The sequence below is a fragment of the Paramisgurnus dabryanus genome, chromosome 8, assembly GCF_030506205.2.
Source record: "Paramisgurnus dabryanus chromosome 8, PD_genome_1.1, whole genome shotgun sequence".
NCBI lineage: Eukaryota > Metazoa > Chordata > Actinopteri > Cypriniformes > Cobitidae > Paramisgurnus > Paramisgurnus dabryanus.
This window is the reverse complement of record NC_133344.1, coordinates 1,000,259-1,019,718: the sequence shown is the minus strand read 5'-3', so window position 1 is coordinate 1,019,718 and position 19,460 is coordinate 1,000,259. Positions and strand designations below refer to the sequence as shown.

Sequence of the window (19,460 nt, the reverse complement as noted above, 5' to 3'; positions counted from 1 at the left end):
GACACATTTCCCTCACCTGAGACACCTGGCCTGCTCTCTGCTGCGTGTTCGTGATGTGGGCATGTAAACTTTTTATGGCCAAGGTCACCGCATTCGAAACATCGCAAATGTCCAGTAGACGCATATACCATAAAGGTTCTCCCGTCATGTCGCACGCGAAAAGAAACATCCATCGTATTTTCTGGAGAATCCAGAAACATAAACACTTGTCTCCTGAAAGATTTAACGTGTTTTAATGACGGGTGTTTGCAGCCCAGAGGGATTGTTTTAAAACCACTCGCAAATTTGCCAAAGCGTAACAATTCTCGTTCCAAAGCATCGTCGGGAATAAACGGCGGAACATTTGATACAGTAATTCTTGCAGACGGAGCATACAAGGGGGTAACCGGAACAAGATTTTCATTTATAACTAGGCCAGTTTCGATTACACGATTAACAAGTTTGTGATCCTTTACGAAAATCACTACAGCCTTATTCATGCGGGAAGCGGACACTATGTTTTCATGTCCGACTTCTTCCCCGGTGGAAACAAGCACGTCTTCCACTGAGACGCCGTCTTCAGGTACACACCTGAAACCATTTCGCAGAGATAACGATGGCGTCTCCTCGTGAGACGCCATCTCCCTGCGCAGTCTCTACTAAAGTGCTTAAAGTATAAACTTCCAAACCATGCAAGGAATTAGAAACAGAAAAAATCCAAAAATGTAGAAATATGAGGATATACAGAGCTCAGATCTCACCCACCACCGCTCTCAAAACACTCCCAGCATGCACTCCGAGAGAGAGAGAGAGAGAGAGAGAGAGAGAGAGAAAGAAAGAAAGAGAGATAGAGAGAAAAAGAGAGAGAGAGAGAGAGAGAGAGAAAGGGACAGAGAGACAAAATCTCAAAGCTCATAGCAGAGTTTCATAGCTCTTCAGATTCAGATCAAATGAAGATGTTACTGGGGGAAGACAGACACCCATCAGCTGCTGCTAAATTCATTAATCAGTTACACACCATCAGAAATAATCTACAGCCCTGATCTTGTACAGTACTTTCATTTTACCTCTCATGTGCCTCCATAAATGTACATTTGTATACTTCATATGTTTATATTTCAAAGTCTACTTTATATTGCAAATATCCTCTGATTCTATTTTATTTTATTTGCAGTAGTACTTCATCCATCACCCAGCACCTTAGCTTAATTGCACCTTAATGTTTGTTAATATTGTGTTACTGTATGTTTCTTGTTTTATGTATAATGCTTTGGCAATATAGTAAGTGACACAATCATGCCAATAAAGTTCTTTAAATTGAAAATTGACAGAGAGAGAACGACAGAAAGAGAGAAAGAAAGAGAAAAAAACTGAGAAAGAAAGAAAGAAAGAAAGAGAAAGAGAGACAGACAGAGAGAGAGAGAGAAAGAAAGAAAGAGACAAAGAGAGAGAGAGAGAGAGAGAGAGAGAGAGAGAGAGAGAGAGAGAGAGAGAGAGAGAGAGAGAGAGCGAGAGAGAGAGAGAGAGAGAGAAAGCGAGCGAGAGGAAACCAAGCGCTCTGAAAAGCGCGTTCTTTCTGCTTTTCTTGAAATTACCGTATGTATAGTAATAGGCGCACACGCTTAATTTGAAATGCGGCTGGCTTGACCATGTATTTTCGAACAGCGGCTGGCTTGACCGCGGTCTTTTACCGACCAATGATAATGGACCCACCCACTTTTTCTCTAATTTAGCGCATTTGTCTGTTCAATTATCAAAGGGCTGTTAGTCCAAATCCATTCCACTAGAGCAGGGATCCCCAACCCTTGCGGAGGCACGGAGACTCACGTTTACCATATGCTTTTAATGATAATTGACACAGCACTAAATGTGGTTCCTTTCAAACCTACGTTAAAAGTGTAGGCTACTCGTAAAAATTTTATTACTGCAGAAAAATAGTTTATTTTGATTATGGTGCCACGATCGCTGGATAATTTTATCGCTGGATAAAATTACCGTAACCCTAACCACATGCTCAAACTCTTCTGACAGCATGTTTCCCGACGGATTCCATTAAATAAATTGATCTCATTTCCAGAATCTCACATTTATATTTCTCTAAGAGAGAGAAAGAGATAATGGGTATAACAAATAAAAAAAGGTATACAAAAATTTTATTCGTTTACCTTCATTTGTTTTTCTTACCTTTTATTTTCCTCAAAATAAAAGAATAAACGTAGCCTACTGTCAGCAGAGTAGAGAAAAAATGTCACTCACAGCAGAGCTTACACGAGCAGTAGAGAAAGAAAAAACAAACACATCTAGCCCTATTTGACTAATTCTAAACTGCAAGAAAACAAAATACATGTTGGGATGATCTTCATCTGCCTTTTCTCTGTTCAGTGAGCGGGAGGAAGAAACAGCGCCTTTCATTTACGGGCTCATCTGATGTGCTAATAGTGTTTCCAAAAACCTGCCGCTAAATATTTAGATATAGATAAGAACATGAATATACTTCTGTAAAAATATGCACATCATTTGTTATTGAGAAGGAGGCACTGGGTGCGCTGCATTAGATAAATACAGTAATACTGCCAAAATCACTGTGTAATGATGATGATTAGATGATATGTCAGTTACAGTTACATATCGATTCCCACCCCTAATGAACACAAACACTTGAGGAAAGATCATGTGTTCAACCTGACAGACTCCAGTCAATGTCTTTGAATTTGATTTAATCACGGCTGAATCCTCCTCCTCAGAAAGAATACAAGAGTTTATATAGGATAGATACAGGACAAAGTCACATCATTTATCTCTAATATGATTTATTCTTCATATCTGCAATTCAGAAACTCCTCTCTGTTACCATGCAGACAAAACAAAATTTAACTTTTTTGATGACCTCAGCTTTAACAAGTCATGGGGTTTAAATTGAAATCATTTAACCACACGTACTTCATCTATTTCAACACATTTTGTTGTCAAAAGCATACAGTACAAATGTTCAAACCTGTAAGAAAAAGACATGTTAGTTATAATTAGTTATGATTCATTTCAATTTTCTTCACAACGTGCAACAAAACTCCTCTGTTAAAATGTCAGAAAATGTAGTTTGGTGTTTCTTTGATGAAATCTTTGCTGATGTTATTGTGTATGAAGAGTTTTTCTCCTCGTCGTGTTGTTTTTATAAAGATGATTAAAAACATTGATCCATCATTGACACTGACACACACATTAAAGCAGCATTTCACCCTTGGAAACATTAATCTTTATTAAAAGCGGATCATATTTCGTAATAATAAATAAATACACACGTGCACAAAATCACCCCTTCGCCCTAAACAGATTCACTGCAAACCAAACAGTCACTGCAAATCCACACCACATTAGGGGAGGCTCTGCTCAGTCATAACCAGTCTGCCTTCCTCAGGACCACAATTTACAGACAAAATAAACAAAAACTTCAAAAGAAAAACGAACTCAACATTTACCCGAATCAAAAGAATTGAGCAATTACACAGAAAAAGAAAACAAAAATAATAAATTGCAAAGAAAAAGAAAATAATAAATTGCAATGAATAAGCAAAAGAAAAGAAAACAAGAGAGTATTAAATATCACCCAAAAAAAGAACAAAAATAAGCTGAGACACAAATTGCTAACGTAAACGAAATAAACTACACCAAAGAATCCAAAATAAACAAAACAAAGCAAAACAGTAGTGTTAGGACCTTAAGCCATGATGCTGGGTAACTCAAACACCTGAAACACAAACACCATTAGCACCACAGTAACATGCCTTAATAAAGGCTGAATGGATAGGAGTAAGTTAAACATACCAGCCTGTATGGGTCACAGCATATACTCCGCAGCCGAATCCATCGCCCCCAACAATCACTTGTGACAGAAGCCGCAGATCAAAAGCACATGACTCAATTAAACAGTGATTCTCTAATATAGAGTGCCTCAATTAATAACCAATCGTTCGTGATCCTCAGATGCAGAGAACGCCACGGCAACAAATGCCAGCTTCCGAGAGCTACACTGGGCCGAGAGCATAACTATTAAAATCAAAACCAGACAACAGAAAGTATGACAAACGCCAGTACATACCATTCGTGTGGAAACACAATATCGGAAATGCAGCACAGCTGAGCCTGCAATCTCCTGATGCAAAGAATGCCACGTCAATTACCAGTGACTAATAATTCGCGATCCTCTAATAGAGAACGCTGCGGCAACAAATGCCAACTTCACAAGAGGGTTATACTAAACAGAAAACACAATGATTTAAATAATTAAAACCTAATAATAGGACCGAGCATAACGACCGCCAGTACATACCTCTCGTGTGACAGCAATGCAATACTGGAAAATGCAAACAGCTGAGCATAACATCCGGTTGCCTTACCTCAAGCCTTTATATATGCTCATCCTAACCAGAACGCAAGTGAAAGTGATTACCTAAGGGGGCGTGGTCAGGCCGGCACCCATAACTGCCTTTCACCACAACTGTAACATCTTTAAATGTAAGATCAGAGATATGTTATCTCCAGCTGATATTCCTCCTGTAATAGAGGAAGATTTTAACATCAAATACCTGATGAGAATTACAAGCGTGAGTCATAAACTCAATACAGATTTATGAAGAAATGTTCATGTGGTTTAGGACATCTAACACTAATAGTCAGCTGTGTGATGGATTTATTTGACATTTAAACACACAGTGTCTCAGTTACTGAGGGATTGAAAGAGGAACATTACATGAAGAGATGGAGCTCAGAGATTTGTGGACAAACTTTGTAGTTTTGTATAATTTACATAAAGTCTCTGTTCTCTACAGGTTGAGGAGGTGTAATATCACAGATGAAGGTTGTGTTGCTCTGACTTCAGCTCTGAGATCAAACCCATCAAACCTGACACATCTGGATCTGTTTGAAAATAATGTCACAGATTCAGGAGTGAAGCTGATCTCTGATCTAAAAGATGATCCACATTATAAACTACAGACAGTACGGTGAGTAGAGCTCATTTAAATAAATGTTTAAAGTAAACTCATGCAGTGTAATTTAAATCCTAGAATATAAATATTAGAAATAAATGTAAATTGATCTGCTGCTGTTATAGGCTGTGTATCCTTTAAAGGAATAGTCTACTCATTTTCAATATTAAACTATGTTATTACCTTAACTAAGAAGAGTTGATACATACCTCTATCATCTTAGTGCGTGGACGTAAGCGCTGGGGCGCGCTGCGACACTTTGATAGCATTTAGCTTAGCCCCATTCATTCAATGGTACCACTCAGAGATAAAGTTAGAAGTGACCAAACACATCAACGGTTTTCCTATTTAAGACGAGTAGTTATACGAGCAAGTTTGGTGGTACAAAATAAAACGTAGCGCTTTTCTAAGCGGATTTAAAAGAGGAACCATATTGTATGGCGGAACAGCACTTTTGGAAGTACTTCGACTCGGCGCAGTAACACCCTCCCTCTCCCATTATGAGAGGGAGAAGGGGAGCGGATTTTTCAGGCGAGTCTTCAATACGAGGCAGCGGGAACGCATCCTTCTTGGTCAGTTGATTTATCTTCCTGTAATCCACACAGAACCTCCATGCACCGTTCTTCTTTTGAACCAACACTATCGGTGCCGCCCATGGACTACTGCTCTCCCGTACGATCCCTTGTTCTAACATACCTTGTAACAAGGTTCTGACTTCGGTGTATATGGTGGGGGGTATCAGACGGTACCGCTCCCGACTGGGCCCGGCTTCTCCCGTGGGGATGCTATGCCGGATCACCGTAGTGCACCCATAGTCCTCGTCGTGGGTGGAAAAGACATGTTGCCATCTCCTAAGGAGTTCCTGCAGCTGCTCCGCCTGTTCCTGCTCCAGGTCTTCCCCCTGCAAGGAGTCACCCATCAAGTGTCCCGGCATCCTCTTCTCCCTTGCCCTAGGCACCTTATCTGCCTGAGTCAATGCTACCTCGACCACCGCGGGGCATACCTGGCGAAAGCTCACGTCCTCTCTGTCTCGTACTTGATGGCCCTCGACCGGCGTCACTGTCACTAGCCGCTGATGCTTGTACAGGTGCACTGGATAGGGGTTTTCGTTACGGACCTTCACAGGTACTCGGCCTCGCTGTGCCACCGCTAAGCCTCGGGCTACTCCCACCTGCGTGCAGTCCCCATGGGGTTCGATCAACACCCAGCTCCCAGGTCTCTGGCACCGCTGGGGCACCCTGGCCCACACTAGGGCTTCGCTTTTTGCTGGCACCGATAAAGCAAACCGGCATGCTACTCGCCCAACTTCTTCACGGCTGTCTTGGAGCTTGGCCATCTGCACTCGCCGACAGTCGGCCACCACACGTTCCCAGCCTGGCCGTTCGGCCCTCGGTATTGTCTGTATGGGCCTTGCCCAAAATAGCTCCTCCCAGCACTCCGAGAGAACATTCATACCTATGAGAGCTCGATGACAGCCAAGACAGTGATCCTGTACAATAACGACCCCTTTCTGTGGTACTCGTACTCCGTACAGCTCGAAATCCGTGAGCCTATACCCGATATAGGGAATCTCCAATCCGTTGGCCCCCTTCAGGGTAAACCAGGGAGCCTCAGTTTCACACACAGGTTGGGCTCCAAACAACTCGTGGGACAGGCTTTCGGAGAATAGAGTAACCTGGGAACCGGTGTCGACGAGGCATCGCACTACAGTGCCGCATACTTGCACTTCCACCGTTGGGCTAAGCCCGACCATCTCGTCTCTGGATTCTATTCTTCTGGGGGGTTCACTTTGGGGGGTTCCGACCACATGACCCACTGTGGCCGGTCGTCCTAAAAAAACCCCTCGGAGGCTCTTCGCGGGCCGCACTGTCGACTCACATAACCTGCGACTCCACATCGGTTGCAAATTTGCCTCCCCTGCTCGTCCCACTCGAACCTGGGCCGGTTAACCTGGTAGGGCCGCCTCGTTGTTTCTCGGCCTCGTTCGGAGTACCCCCGCTCTCGGGGGACAGGTCCCTCTGCTCTCCTTCCCGGCCCGAGACGCAGCTCACCTACCAGGGTCTTCGTCAACTCAGCCATCTGGTCTCGTACATCTTTTAGAAGCTCCGCCTTCAGGGCCTGTTTCCAGTCTGCTACTTCCGGGGCCGCCACCACCGGGCCACTCACCGCTGCACATACGGGGGCCTCTTTCAGCTCAGCTTGGTCGCCTTCTAGGGCCAATGCCTCCTTTTTCAGATCGTCGAATGTGAGCTCTGGGTCGCGTCGGAACTGTCCCCTCAAATTCTGGCGTACGGGGCCCTCTCTTAGCCCCAACAGGAACTGATCCCTCAGTAGGGTCTCTTCATCTCCCAACCCATGGTCTCGACGTTTCTGCAGGTGAATATACTGTTCACGAAGTTTCAGGGCGAAGGCTCGGATAGGCTGGTGGGGGCCCTGTTTACAGCTGAAAAACTGAGCCTGTAGGACGGCCACAGGGGTGGTGTCACCGTACTGGTCGGCGAGGAATTGAAATATGGACTGGGCGGTGGCTCGAACGGCTTCGGGGGCGGCTTGTACTTCGCGCCGATCCTCTCCTTCTAGCGAGTTCAACACAAACTGTTGTTGCTGAATGGCGCTCGGCCCTTGAAGGCCGGCCATATACTCGATCTGGGCCCTCCACTCAGCCAGGCGGACCTTGGATTCGGCTCCGCCATACTTCTGCACCCAGGGGTTCCCCAGAAATATGGGCATAGCACGGGGTGGGGCTTCGGGTCTCTCGGGCACAACACAGGGTGGGGCTTCAGGCCTCTCGGGCACAACACGGGGTGGGGCTTCGGGCAACTCGTCGTCGGCCATTGGAGGGCCTTGGTCGCTCAACTCGAGGTGGAGCCCTGCCGACTACGCCAAAATCTGTCACGGCCGGGGGCGGACCCAAGGTGACTAAAAGGCCACGCCCCTCTCTAACTTCCACCTCGAGGAGGTTCCCAAGACCACTCCAATGACCAGACAGACAAGTATACTACAGTTTAAAAATATAGCTTTATTTAAATAGTTAAAAGAAAAAGGGGAAGGGGAAAGGGCAATTAAAACTAATAAGACTTCTTCTCGCCTCCAGGGCAATTTGGACCAAGGAATGGGGACAGGGGCTCCTTTACAGCTTGGTCCTTGAATCCGTGGTGCCCTCCGTTCCTCCTGAAGGCAAAACAAGTAAAACTCAGTTAGTGACTTGATTTCAACACGGGACGGCAACTAGCCTGCTTTTTCATCCGTATCTCCTGCACTCTTAGGTTTTTCCCTGTGGGGGCCCCTCGCTCTCTTCGGGACGATGTAACAAGGCAAAGGTAAGTATTTCACTCTCTCTCCACAGTTCGTTTCTTCCTCCGGGTGTGACTGTAACACAGACAGATTAGCACATCACACAGGTAAGTTACTCACGGGGCTTGGACTGTCTCGTTCACTTTGAGGCGGTACACTAGGACAAAGGTAGGTATGTCACTCTCTCTTCACAGTTCGTTTCTTCCTCTGGACGTTGCTTTAAGCACAGACAGGTTAACACATCACACAGGTAAGTTACTCACAAGGCTTGGACTGTCTCGTTCACTTTGAGGCGGTACACTAGGACAAAGGTAGGTATTTCACTCTCTCTTCACAGTTCGTTTCTTCCTCAGGGCGCTGCTGTAAGTACAGGTAGGTTTATCACATCACACAATTTAGTTATCCACGAGGTATGGACTTCTCGTGTACGTTGGACAGTGGGCTTTCGCACAACGTTCGTGCACCGTATACCTTCACCCGTCTGCTTACGCCTCAGGGGTGTCGTGGGGACGGCTGGGTCGAGTGCTACGGAGCCGAACGCTTCCCTGGCTCTCCCTCCTTGCTTGGACAACTGGGGGCCACGAGCTGGGGCGAACTCTCGATGAGGCTCCGCACACACCAAGGGCTTCTGTGGAATAAATCCAAATACTACCACGACCCAAAATCCTTACAGTGCACTTAGTTTGCTACTCACTTGGACGTAGCGCTGGGCTTCACCACTGTCTGCTTTCGAAAGTGAGGTAGTTAATGCTGACACACAGGGGGGCGAAAAGTCTGAGCTCTTCCTCACACGGGGCGCGAGCCACGACGTGTTATCCCTTCCTCACGAGCCGTCCGAGGCGGGGGCGGTTCTGGTCGCTACAGACACAGCACACACGACAAGCTTGTGTAAACACCAAATGATAAGTTCACTCACCCCACAGCACTCGACACACTCTCACGTGAATTTCTGGACTGGACCACCTTGCCTAGACCGGTCAGTGAGGCTGGCTAGGCATCGCCCTCGCCGCAGGAGAGACAGTATAGTATATAATAGAACACAGTCAGCACAACCCCTGTATGTTGTTTGCTACCCGTTTGGCTCACCCACGCTTCTTGTATCCGCAGGGCCAGACGACCTACAGCATCAGCTCCCAAGTCGTTCCCGTTCGCACTTCCGGTTGTCCCACGGCACACCCACGCTTCCCTTCACAGTGGGGCCAGGTACCTTTAACACACTCAGAATACACACTAGCAGCCTTTTGTCAATACAGCATACACATGCAACAGCGATTACTCACTCGTTGTTTGATCTCACAACCTGTTCGTACTTCCGGTTGTTCCACGGCTCACCCACGCTTCCCTTCACAGTGGGGCCAGGTACCTTTAACACACTCAGAATACACAATAGCAGCCTTTTGTCAATGCAGCATACACATGCAACAGCGGTTACTCACTCGTTGTTTGTGCTCACAACCTGGGGTTTCACTGCACTCATTGATTCTGAATCATCACATCCACAAGTAAATCTGTCCACAAATCTCTTCACCTAGTCACCTTTTGCCTCTTTTCTTCCCCAAGGGATCGACGTGGATCACTACGGCGGCTTCCACAACAGCAAACCCAGCGTGCACAAAGTACACCTACAGCACACATCTGATGTCTTCAAAGGCCTTTTTGTACTCTGCTTTCTCCTCTGATCAGCCTATCAGGAATCGCTGTGTCAATCGCCCCCACCTGCGTGTAATTTGGCTTGATTTAGCGTTCGGGGAAACCCCGGAAATCCCGATGTTTAGAGTTAGTTGTCCGGGCGGAACCCATCTTTCACACTTTTGGTTCCGCCCTCACAGACCGTCACCTGGTGACACATACATGCACGCGCACACACACCACACACACCACACACACACACACACACACACAATACAGTGCCCTCCATAAGTATCAGAACAGTAAAGACAAGATTTTTATGTTTGCTGTAGAGAACAGAAATTGGTAAGATAAATATCAGTATGTCAGAAGTTTAGAATGTCACATTTTATTAACCTTTGTTAATGTTTCAACACATACATGCTTTACCAACAGAGAACAACAGCATTAAATGATGACGTATGTGTGTTGAACCCAAATGCACATAAGTGAATCAAACTGATCCTACACATTTTATGTTTTTCATGTGCAAACAATCAGGACACAGCTCATCACTTCAACAATTCTAAACCAATGGTCTCAATATGCCCACATTATAGGAATACAAATGTGCTGTTCCATTGAGTTGGAATATTGTCTATGTTAAAACAGGTTAAAAAAATAATGTGACAGATTCTGTACTTTTGTATAATGTTCATCTTTTAATATTTAGACATTTCTTGATTCCACAGCAAACAGAGGAATACTTATGAAGGGCACTTCTACAGTATGTATGTGTAAACCTGCAACATACACAAATAGTACAGAATAAAAAATACAAACACAGAATAGACAAGCATTTCAAATTAACAAATTAACTCTAGTGTCAATGTTGATGTAGCTTATAGCTGAAATATCAGACAAGTAAACTGACAAGAGTTTTGCATTCACTATGTATAAAGTTCTAAAGAATCTCCTAAGATGGTCTGAGGACATCGACAGTTTACACTTACATGATACAAACAGATTTTAGACAAAACTCATGTTTTCTTATGTTGTCATGTCACGTGTGTATTGTGAGAATCACTTACATCATACAGCACAGTATACAGTGAATCAGACGTCAATCATCGATGGATTTTCTTTAATCTGTGCTACAATGCTTCTGGAGGTTGCACACGTTTAACTGTGTCTGGCGACGAACAGGTCGCGCGTATGTAATGGCGGGTACATGTGTGAAGTTTTGCTTTTAGTTAAAAGATTGGTAAATTCATATCCACGTCACCCAAAACTGTTTATATTCTGCGTGTTTCTACATAGGCTACGAGTAAAACAGCATCAGACGATTCAGTTTTTGCAGCGATCTGAACAATTCATTCAAACTGATTCGCGAACCAGTTCAAAACGTTTGGCCCACATTAGCTTTGTAAAGAAACGACTCAAAAGACTCATTTATTTTCAACACTTTGTAAGGAATCGACTCAAACGAGTCATTAATTCGCGAATGCCCCAGGAACACGAGACAGCAATTTAAAAATAAAATACTAATTTCGTAATTAATTAAAATACTGTAACGAAGGAACGCTGCACAGTGTAAAAGAAGTAAAAGTACAATTATTTTTTTTCACCTCGGAAGGGCAACTTGAGTCGAGAAGGGCATATGGGCAGTTGCCCGGGTAACCTGAGCAACCCCCCTGTGCACGTCCCTGGTAATAACATAGTTTAATATTGAAAATGAGTAGACTATTCCTTTAAGCCAGTGGCGGCTCGTGACTGCTCTTCCGAGGATGCGCTAATCCAAAATAAGTGTTCGGATTGTCATGTGTGTGCTTCCCTTTTCCAAAATATGTGTCATGCATGTGGAGAGATCCTGTGTGCATCACGTGTTTTGTCAAAATAAGTGCCTGCTGGCTGGGCCGGCCCTGGCCAATTTGCTGCCCTAGGCAAGATTTCACCTGTTGCCCATAGAATCCCAAACGTTCCGATAATTTTGTTCATAAACTTACACAGAAACAAACTGCACAGCTTTGTCTTGTTTTTCTTTATTTTGAAAATATTTTGAAAACACATGCACGTGCGTGCGCGCGCGCACACACACACACACACACACACACACACACACACACACACTTTCAGGCATTTGATCTTGACATTGTTAATCTTGTCTTTTTTACATGTTTTAACACTGTACATCTAATTTAAAATATTTAATTTTGTACAAGAAAAAAAACAGCTCTTATTAATGAATTATTAGTAGTGTCTCGGGAGATGGTGCTCATTGTTAAATAGCTCTGTGGCTATACTGCATTGAATTGGCAGTTTAGAATATGATTCCAGAATTCAGCGAACGTCAAGAACAAGAAAACGGAAACAACAATCAGACCAATTCTGGGTTTATAATTTAAACTGCCGCTTTAGTGCAGTATAGCCACAGAGCTATTTAACTAATGAGCACAATCTCCCGAGACATCATAATATGCTCTAATAATTCATAATAAGGGCTGTTTTCTTGTACAGTACAAAATTAAATATTTTAAATTAAATGTATATATGCATTAATAAAAATAATAATTTGGGCACCTGGGCGCCCCAAGGGGTGTGCGGCGCCCTTAGCATTTGCCTATTCCGCTTATGCCCAGGGCCGGCCTTGCCTGCTGGAGACGCATCAAAACCGTTTATGATAAAAGAGACGCTCACGTTCCCTAAATACATGCAAGACACTCCCTTAACAGTAAACTCTGATAACGCATGAGAACGCGAGGATCTGGCACACGCAAGCGTCTCCTTTCAAGTTCAAGTTCAAGGCAGCAGGGACTTATTTTGGCATGACACTTGATGCACACACAATCTGTCAAAGCGCAGAACACATATTTTGAAATGACGAACCACACACATGACAAGCTACATACATGTTGTGACGAACTTCGCATCGTACGCTTCAAAAAAGAAGTCACCAGCCGCCACTGCTTTAAGCCCAACAAACAGAAAATATGAAGTGTACATGAACAACACTTGATGCTTTTTCAGATCAACACAATAAGAATTCAATTCAATGTCTGAGTCTGTTTACTAACTGTGATGTTGAGTTTGTTCACTCCAGGATTTAATACTGTGATCTTACTCTTCTTACACATTATATATGATGTTTGTTAATGGGGTTTGTTTGATAGGCCGACACCTCTATAGTTATGAACACTTGACTAGATGTTCATCTTAAACTCTTTTTATAACAATTTGGTTTTTATTTCATGTTTTAAGCATTATTTATCAAATCATCCGAATACAGACAGAAATAACAACACAAACACAATATATACACAACAGATAAACACAAAGTACAGATGATAAATGATAGAGATGAAGATTAGAAAAAAGAAGAGAAAGTCAACTCTTAAAATCTGATGGACACTTCACACAACTCTCTGTCGAGCTTTGACATTGATGCTGTTTCTCTTTATTTACACGACTGTCAACCTCCAGGACTTTTAAAATAAAGCATCACCTTCATTTTCTTACTGTTTGTGTGTGAACTCATAAAACTGTAAGTGTGTCATTATATTATACTACATACATATCAATACATTCATCTCTTACATTGACATCAAATATTCAGAGGAAATAGATGAAATGTGTTTTTGTATTGTTGTAGCTCATGTGTATGTGATAAACAGATTGTTGACATGTTTATTATGTTGAAGATTTCATTTCTATCACTGACTGACAGCATTAATAGTTTGTTTTTCTATCTCTTCATCTGACACTGATGATGATCTCATATCTGATTGACTTTCTCTTTCATTTTTAGTACTGACTTCCAACATTAAAGATGTCTGAACTTCAGTATGATCTGCTGGTGAATAAGAAGACACAATAGTGACATCACTTCCTCTTAATCGTATGAGTTGATTATTCAGTACAGGATCTGATCTGTGACTTTATCTAAATCTGACTTTGAAGTGTTGGAGGTAAATCTTCATCCTAACTCAGCTTCTGTCTACACATTTCCTATAAGAGCGATTTATCAGTCAGTGTAAGAGGAGCAAGAAATCCCATAGGATCATACACTGAAGTAAATACTGACAAGATTCCTCTTCTTCTACACTGTTGGGGTTTTTAACTTCATCTTAAACTGAAATGTGTTCAAGTTCAGCACAACATTGAAGACTCGCAGCTCATTTATCTCTAAATCAAAATATTGGACGTCTTTGCTTTTGTGTTCTTCAGGATCTGACTGCAGGACGTTTTGATGATTATGTGATCAATTACAAAAAGTTGAGACACTGAAAGAAATGTAAATAATATCACAATGCAATCATTTTTAAATCTTATAAGTATGAGGTCTTTCCAGATGTGAAAGCTGCTCATTTAGACGCTAATCCTCCTTCATACAAACAGAGATGAAGGCTTTTGATGTGAGCACTGATAACAAAGACCTGAGACCTACTACAAATAAAACAAACATAAAACTATGCTAACTATAGTTAAGTCATGCTTGATTTTATTAATGACATTTCATCTCATGTGCATTACATCTCATGGTGCTTTCATTCTTCACTCATTCATGTCAGTACAGTCTGCACACCAGCGACATCTCTTGGACGTTGATTGTATTGCATCAAATGAGTCATTCTGGACCAAACCCCAACTCAAAAGTTATATTTAATAGATTTATAAACTGATGATTTTACCCCTGCTGATGTAAAACATTTCTGTTAGTGTTGATGTAAACCTAAGAGTAAACACAAGCTGTCAGAATTTATGTGTGAAACAGGTCGAGTCATTCACTGTCTCTCTTTCATCTTTCTCTGAATCTCTCTCTCTCTGTACATCTAGTTGCTCTGTGACATGAAATATACTGAATGAATGCAGATGTTTGTGTTTAAATAAAGTACGCCAGTCAAAAAGAGAAACTGCTTGATGTGAAACAGTATTCTGTGTTGTCTGTGTAAGTTACTCTGTTAAAAGTAAACTTGTGTATTTCTGCACTCTCACAGTCAATTATCTTTTTATCACTTTGTAAAGTTAATTTCTAGGTCCATAAATATTGGGACAGAGGCACATTTTGTGTTATTTTAGCTATTCACAAAAATGTTTTTCAGTTCCAGTCATATAATGAATATTGTCTTAAAGTGCACACTCTTAACTTTATTTAGAGAGGATTCACAATCAAACTGACTGAAGGATTTAGGAATTACAGCTGTTTAATATGTAGCTCCTCCTTTTTAAAGGAGTAAAAAGTAATGGGACAGTTGACTTAAAAGCTGTTTTATGGACATTTATTGTCTATTTTTTAAATGATTTCCTCGTAAATGAAGCATGTTAAAGGTCTGGAGTTGATTGAAGTGTGACATCTGCATTTGAAAGCTGTGACTGTGAACACAAATCATGTGGTTCAGGGAGATCTCCATACAGTGATACAGACACAAGGTAGGTTTCAAAAACACTACAAATCCAGAATACTGTAGTATATAAAAAAATTAACAAAGTGTATTAATGACTAAAATCTTCTACAGCAAACTACATTTTACTATGGCTTTACTAGAGTAAATACAAACGTTTACTATACTATTTACTCCAGTTGATGAGTTAACTATAGTTAATGCTAGAGGATACTATAGTAAATATTGACTTTAATTAAATAGGCCTAACTGATTTACACAGCATTTTATTTCTTTATATTAATATTAAAACAATCAAATACCTGAACAGTCTGTGAACAATCATCCAGAATTCTCTCAGTTAGACTCCTGAAGATTGTGTCATGGGTGGTCTCATCAAGGAAAGGTAGAGATTTGAAACGGGGGTCACTATCATTTTAGGCAATCCATGTGTGCTCATTTTCATGATGGTAGTTTGTGAAGTTGTTACAGGATAAATTTTCAACCATTTGGAATGAGAATCTACCAAAATCTTTCCCAAGGGTCCTGTATAATCCACATGTGTGACCAGCAGACATCAGATGATCACAGCCAGAACGCTCGCCGGCCGGTGATCAGACCCACACTCTGTGTCTGAGCTGTGATACGAGACAGAGCTGTGATCAGACCTCATATCTGATCATGTGACAGTCTTTGTGTCTGTAATGTCTCTCCTTACACACTTACGTGCTACAACCTGCAGGTTAAGGACACAGGTGCTCTTTCCTATGATGTTTGACGCAGTGCACTGATACAGGCCGGATGTGCTGGTGCTGATGTTTCTCAGTGTCCCTGCATCTGATCTGAGAACAGCACCATCAGTTATCTTATACATTTCATTCATCTGCACATTCAACACACACTTTAGATTTCAGTGGAGAAAATAAAGAAACTGTGAATAATGTTTCTATTGTCTATGACACACTGTAGAATAACTGTAATAACACAAATGTCCTGTAGGTGGCAGTGGAGGCGGAGTTTTCTTTACATCTTTCAATGTTTAATGTCTGATCATTATCGTGATATTTTGTCTTTTTATTCAATTAAATGTTTATGTTAGCACATTTATATTTAATCATTTAAACTAAACGTGTGCGTTTTTTAAGACCTCGCTGTGTTTTTTAAACCAAACACTTGATAAAGTTCACACTATGATAAATACATGAATGTAAATGTAGTTCACACATATAATAAAATATCACTTAGTCTACATTATATTAAACTCATATGACTTTATTAGGCTTACATTAGTTAAACAAAAGAGGAGTAATTTTGATTTGAGTTGAATTATTGTTAATGCTGATGTGCTCTTTGTTTCATGCAGTGAATGTAAACATATTGACTCACATTAATGATTAAGTCTCGTTTATAAATTAAATCTGTTAAATTATTTGTAATCAGATGTTTAATGTTTGTTTACTGTCAGCAGAGGGAGAAACACCTCAAACACTTCCTCATACAATAGTGACGTCACAGATGAAAGTGAAAGTAAATTGTTTCGTGTTTATCTTCCGCCATTTTGAACAGGTAGAGTTGATTTCTTAACATATCGATGATCAAAGTGATTAATATAACATGTATAAACAGCTTTACGTGTATTTTTGTGCGTGTAGTTGATGTAAAAGTTGTAGTATTTTGAGAAAGTGAATCCAGTCAGATTGTGATGACAGCGAGTGTTCAGGTGTGTTCAGGTGAGATGAGACGCTTTTCACTTCCTCATTCATAGTTTCTTTAAAGGACAGATTCACTCTTTTAAATTCAATCATTTCTTATCTTAAAATTACTGTCATCAAGTTGATCTATCAGTATTTACAGTCGAGGAAAACATTAAGAGACTCCAACATTATTTTCATTTTTCTGAATTTACTGTTTATAGGTTTATGTTTAAGTAAAATATCTTTCAGGCTACGTTTCAATCATGTTAAACAAAATGGTCAAAATAACAAACAAAAAAATGCAGTGTTTTTGAACAAAAAGAAATCAAGATGACCTTCATTATTAAACAATAGTAATGTTTTACTTGTATTTCAGGAAGAGTTTAAAGATGAATATTTGATGAATAACTCAGATTTTTAATGACATCTTTCATGTTTCTTGCTATGAACTCAGTGTTTTATATTGTTGTTCAAGTGAGATCAGACACTTTTTACTTCATCATTCATAGTTTTGTTAAATATTTATTAATTTATATTTGATTATTTTAATATTAGCGTTATACATTTAATGTTTTGCGCTGTCTGTAGCTCTTAACTTAATGTTGTCTTAATATTGTGTTAATGTGATGTAGTGTTGTGTAGTTGTGTTGATGACGCAGTTGTTTCTTTAACAGTCAGGATTCATTCATCTGAATTATAATGTCTGTTTATTCACTTTGATTTTAAGTTTATTTTGTCTGAATGTTATTTTCATTCAGTATCAGTTGTGGAGATCAGATTGATCAGATTCACCTCTGCAGCTTCATCATGGATCAAACACAAACATCAACAGATGAAGATTTTTCTCCAGGATGCAGGTACTTTATAGAAACACTTTAAAATATTAAAATAATACAAATAAATTAAATAACCTTTAACTTATATGAAAATATTATTTTTATAGGTATTATTTACTATAAATGCTCGTTTTTATAATGAGAATCTAAAAAAAATGTTTTTATGTTATTTTAAGTATTAAATCTGTTGTGTGTTATAGTTCAGATCATCAGAAGAGATCAGATTCAGAGTTCAGTTGTGTGTCTATGAAGAGTGATGCGTCTATGCCTCTCCCAATATACTTTAAGACTGAAGAGACACGGCCTGATATAAGGTATAAAAAATTCAGAAACGTGATTATAACTTTTAAATGGTGATTTTTTTGCAAAACAGATTATTTTTCTTGTCTATTATACTTGTGTTTGTGGGCAGAAAATGTTATCTTCAGGGCTTGACATTAACTTCTTTGCTCACCAGTCAAAGTGGCTAATTGTTTTCAAAAGTTACTAGCCACTGGCCACAATTTTGTTGCTGGTAAAATACATTTTATATGATTAAACTTGGCACCCAAAAATGACTGTAATTTAAGTAATTTTACTTAGTTTAGCTAGATTAAATGCAGATTGACTTTCAAATGCAGACTGACCACCCAAATTCAGACTACATGCTGGTATAAACCAGGTATATCAGTAGATCATATATTTAGGTGCATAAAAACATGCTAGAAATGAAGGCATAAATAGATTAACTTTGAATGAATATATTAAAAGTGGAGTGGGCTGTAGAAGATTAACTGAAAAGATAAACACAAAAACCCTCGACAAACACTTTAATTATTGATTAACAACAGCAGTAAATACTGTAAATTTTACTGTCAACTTGTTTATGCAGATTGTATTTTATAAGCTTGATCATGGTTTGTGTTAAAAGTGATTTAAGACTTTTACTGACAAATGTCGAGAGGGCATTATTGTTGTACACAGTAGCCTACATTAAAATTATGCGCGAACCTCTCCACTCGCTGGTTTCCTTTGATTTCGGACAAAACTGGGACGTGTGCATTCAGGTATGCGCTATGAATTTTTCTCCACTCTTGCCCAGATAGTGTGCACTCACTTTAAATCTCTTCAATCACTTCCATGCAATTGTTTTATCTTTCCGGAAGTGTGCATGTAAGCGCTCAGACTGCGTCCCGTGCATTCACAGATCGCGCACGCCTCAACAAACGGTTTCAGTACATTGCGCTGGGTGCAGGGAGTGCTCATGGGAGTTGTAGTTTCCCAGGATCGGATTGTGCATTGTTTATAATTTCGCATACTACAATTAAAAAAAATATTCAACCTGCCAAAGTGGCTTGTGGGGTATCAGAAATCTACCCTCACTTGGCAGATTGGTGGGTGTTAATGTCAAGCCCTGGTTATTTTTATTATACAGCACATATTCACTCAAAGAGACACATCTGTGCAAGGCAAGCACAGAGGCGATTCTAGGGTCTATGGGGGCTCCAAGCAGAAAATTCCCTGTGTACAAGAAGTGTGCAATACTTCTATACAATATCCTTTGCCACTATTCTACAGTGCAATAGTTACTGCGAAAGATACATATAATCCTCATCATACCTAACATTATTAACATGTTTGGATGCATAAATGGCATAACATGTTTGGAAATAATGACAGCAGAGAAATATTTTCTACATTATACAA

The 19,460-nt window shown here is 40.7% G+C and overlaps 1 protein-coding gene across 1 annotated transcript in view; it reads left to right on the top strand.

Moving 5' to 3' along the window:
* The window catches only part of LOC135770628 (protein NLRC3-like), a 233,401-nt gene that overhangs the window by 183,212 nt on the left and 30,729 nt on the right, over window positions 1-19,460 (top strand). The window contains exon 5 of the mRNA XM_073815510.1: window positions 17,975-18,088. Within this exon, the coding sequence (XP_073671611.1) occupies window positions 17,975-18,088 (114 nt within the window). The remainder of the gene's footprint in view (window positions 1-17,974; window positions 18,089-19,460) is intronic.